This window comes from Fundulus heteroclitus, unplaced genomic scaffold (genome assembly GCF_011125445.2).
Source record: "Fundulus heteroclitus isolate FHET01 unplaced genomic scaffold, MU-UCD_Fhet_4.1 scaffold_364, whole genome shotgun sequence".
NCBI classification, from domain to species: domain Eukaryota; kingdom Metazoa; phylum Chordata; class Actinopteri; order Cyprinodontiformes; family Fundulidae; genus Fundulus; species Fundulus heteroclitus.
The window spans coordinates 90,649-94,675 of NW_023396775.1; the positions used below are offsets into that span (position 1 = coordinate 90,649).

Below are 4,027 nucleotides of genomic sequence, written 5' to 3' on the forward strand. Positions count from 1 at the left end.
AGCCAATGTGGACATTGAGCCCCAAGAAAATGAACGCATCATGCCCCGTGACAGATATCGCTGGCAAAAAAAGGATTTTATCAGTCCCAATACTGATTTTTCTGGTCCACCTGTCACAGACGATGTAACCTTCCTCCACACACCACTCCAATACTTCCAAAAGTTTGTGTCAGAGGACATGATTCAAGCTCTGGCTACAAGTACAAATGAGTACAGCGTTCAAAATGATGGAAGATCTGTTAACACTAATACAAAGGAAATACAGAAAATGTTGGGCATGTACCTGAGGATGGGCTTGGTACAAATGTCTGGAACCCGTATGTACTGGGAGACAGATACACGGCACCCCCCTATTGCCGATGTGATGCCACGCAACAGATTCCAATCTCTGTTGACAAAATTACATTTTGTCAACAATTTGACAGTGTCAGAGATCGAAAAGAGGGACAAACTCTGGAAACTCAGACCATGGCTTGAATCATTCAGGGAGAAATGCCTGCAGGTGGTACCAGAAGAGCACAATTCTGTGGATGAAATGATGATTCCTTTCAAGGGGAAGTTCAGCAGCATCAAGCAGTATATGCGAGGCAAGCCACATCCATGGGGGTTCAAAGTATGGGTGAGAGCTGGAATCTCTGGCATGATGCTTGACTTTGATGTTTACCAGGGCAGCAAGAATGGAATACGCGTCAAATCTGAACTTGGATTGTCAGGTGATGTTGTATTGAAGCTTGCCTCCACACTTCCAAAAGGTCAGAACTACAAGAAGGGTAGAGGAAGCTTTGACCACAGAGTGGAGGGGACACACAACATCTGCGCTGTGAAATGGTATGACAACAGGGCAGTCACACTTGTGTCATCCTTCACTGGACCAGAACCTGTGCAAGAGATTCAGCGCTGGGACAAAGCCACCAAAACCTACATTGACGTTGAAAGACCTTACATTGTGGCTACCTACAACAAATACATGGGAGGTGTGGATTTGTTGGACTCATTTACAGCAAAATACAAGTTCACCCTGAAATCCCGCCGATGGTACATGTACATCTTCTGGCACACCATCACCCTCGCCGTGGTCAACGCCTGGCTCCTCTACAAACGGCACTGGCAGGCTCTCGCGATGCCAAAGAAGGAGATGCTAAACATGAGAAAGTTCCAGGCACAGCTAGCATCCTCTCTCATCCTGGTAAGAATCTATTTCTGCTATTTGCCATGTTTTGCGATATCTGCATGCATTTTTGACACGTGCATGAATTGATTATTAATATTGATTCTTCTCTTTTCAAATTAGATGGACACAACACTCACAACTCCAAAAAGAGGACGTCCATCATCAGGCAGCGGGAACCCAGACGCAGCAGGGAGTCCTTTGACTGCTAGGAAGAGACCATCCTCAGATGATGGGAGTCCAAATTGTTCGTCCAAGAAATCATGTGCACACCCCCCACTCGATGTGCGCAAGGACCTCACTGGACATTTCCCCATGAAGGTCAAGAGAGGACGCTGCAGACACTGCAGTAAAGGGTATACGAATACCCATTGCAGCAAGTGCGATGTTCGCCTCTGTTTTTCAGAGGACAGGAACTGTTTTTGGGACTATCATTGTAAATAAAAAGTTCTCTTTACTGGAATCAATAAAAAAAAACTGTTCATAACAACATGACTGAGAGTATTTTTCAAGTTATACTGTTCTGGGATAAAAGCAAAACCCTGCAAATTAATCCGTAGTCCTATATTGTTGTTCAGACAATGAGTACACATACAGGAAATTCTGCTCCCCATTTGGCCCAATGTTGCAATATTACAACATTTCTGTAAAAACTTACTAAAACATAAAATTTTTGAAAACACTTCATTTTCAGCCTCAAAGGCCTCCTACAACAACATCTGAGTGGTTTAAAAAAATTTTTTTTGTGTTTTTCTATATTTGGGTTTTACAGGAATAAGTGGTGTTGGAGCCATAAATCTAAAATATTTAAGTTATTTGTATGATAGTTTGCTTTTTATTTTTATCATATTCAGTAAGAAGATTTGTTCGGGCCATTTTATTGTGAAGTTTAGTTTTACTTTGAAAGGCTTGCTTCCTGTCGAGCCGTATATTGTATTAGAAAAAACTATGGATAGGTTATCTAGACACGGAGCAATACAGTTTTACTGTGTAAACTGTAAGGAAGATTTTCATTTTTTATGGATAAAGATTTTTTTTGTTAAAATTCCCAGTTTGCACGTGTCCTTTACTTCCCGTCTCGGGAATGACACTGGATCTCTTGACATAACAAGTGCCTTTTTAAAATAAAGTGTAATAATTAAAGGCTACCATTTTGTAGAATATTCTTGTATTTCACTTTTACTTGTCCCCATGTTCTAGTGGGTCCCGTGGAGGCTCCGATTTAAAAGAACAAATAATATCAAATTATTAAAATGCAAAAATTCATATTGTAGAAAGTGATAGAAACATCTACCATGGACAGTATTGCATTAATTTGTCTGCTGCTTTTTGCCGGCCCTCTCTCCTGGCTTTAACAGATTTTGAGGTGTTTTAATTAATGACTCAAATTCGGCATAACCTTCCATTAAAAGCTCGTGTTCTGCTTGAGAGAAAAACTGTGAGCGTTCTTTGCTGAACAGCCAATAGCAGCGCTGCTGATCAATGTTTCTACTATCGATACATTTCCCCTTTTAAACAAACGCATGAACGCGCAGTTGTCTCAGATAACTCAATCCAGCCATACTAATCATAAACAACAGGTGTGTTCAAAGAACCCAATTAGCCGGATCATGATTAGCCGGATGAAATCATCTTGGATGTGTCATTTGATCTCGGATGTTTTAAGCAACGTACGAAGAACGGACCCAAGATCTGTCCTCCAATGGCAACAGGTGATGTTCTTGAATGCACTTCTGACTGATAGAATAAAAAAAAAATTCCAGCAGTAACCTGAACAAAACATCTCTTACAATTTAGATAAAAAAGTGAACTTACTCTGATGTTACAAGTTCAAAAACGTGGTCCAAAATTATTAATTTTACAAACCCTTCGACAAACCAAGGCAATTTCCAAGATTTAATGTCTGACAGTGAGATAAAACACGTTTTATATGGTGTATATAAAACTTTTGGTTTCAACTGTATGCGAGCACTTTCTTAATAAGTTACCGTACATATCACTCACTTAGCAAAGATAAACATCTGTATTTCTCCTATTAAAATTATGAGGTTGTCTGTAGGGGACCCACAGGTTAAATAAAAGCGATCACATTTAGAAAACACCCTTCCTAAGCTAGGAATAGCATAAGACATCCTTTAAGAAATCTCACTACTTAGGAGGGTGGCCTAGTGGTTAGAGCAGCGTGCACAGACTAAGAACACACCGGTGCTACAGCTCTGTCTGAAAAATTTAATACAAAGAAAAAAAAAACACAAATCTAAAATGAGCTACTAAGGAAAAATGCTTAAACTAACAAGTGAAGTCTGTTGCCTTCGATAACAACACACAAACATCTCACAGGAAACTACAGCTGTGCAGTTTGAGTTAATATTCATAGCAGAGCCATTTTCACTCCTATATGGATTCTCGTGTGTGTGTGTGTGTGTGTGTGTGTGTGTGTGTGTGTGTGTGTGTGTGTGTGTGTGTGTGTGTGTGTTCAAAGCTGATCTTTGTCCACATAGATCACAACAGAAAAGGATTTTGTCCTGTGTGGATTCTCATGTGTGTGTTTAAATTTCCTATTTGACAAAATTTTCGTCCACATATATCACAATTGAAAGGCTTTTGTCCTGTGTGGATTCTCATGTGTCTGTTTAAATTAGATTTTCGGCAAAATCTTTGTCCACATAGATCACAACTGAAAGGCTTTTGTCCTGTATGGATTCTCCTGTGTGTGTTTAAATCTAATTTTCGGCTAAATCTTTGTCCACATAGATCACAACAGAAAGGATTCTGTTTTGTGTGGATTCTCATGTGTGCGTTTAAATTTGATTTTTGGCTAAATCTTTGTCCACACAGATCACAACAGAAAGGCTTCTC

At 39.8% G+C, this 4,027-nt stretch overlaps 1 protein-coding gene across 1 annotated transcript; it reads left to right on the forward strand.

The window, feature by feature from the left end:
* The first annotated feature begins 538 nt into the window (after positions 1–538).
* Positions 539–1,841, forward strand: LOC118559934 (piggyBac transposable element-derived protein 3-like). The gene is made up of 2 exons (XM_036130605.1): positions 539–1,186; positions 1,292–1,841. The coding sequence occupies exons 1-2, from the start codon at positions 539–541 to the stop codon at positions 1,610–1,612; spliced, it is 969 nt and encodes a 322-aa protein (XP_035986498.1). The 3' UTR covers positions 1,613–1,841.
* Positions 1,842–4,027: the final 2,186 nt, after the last annotated feature.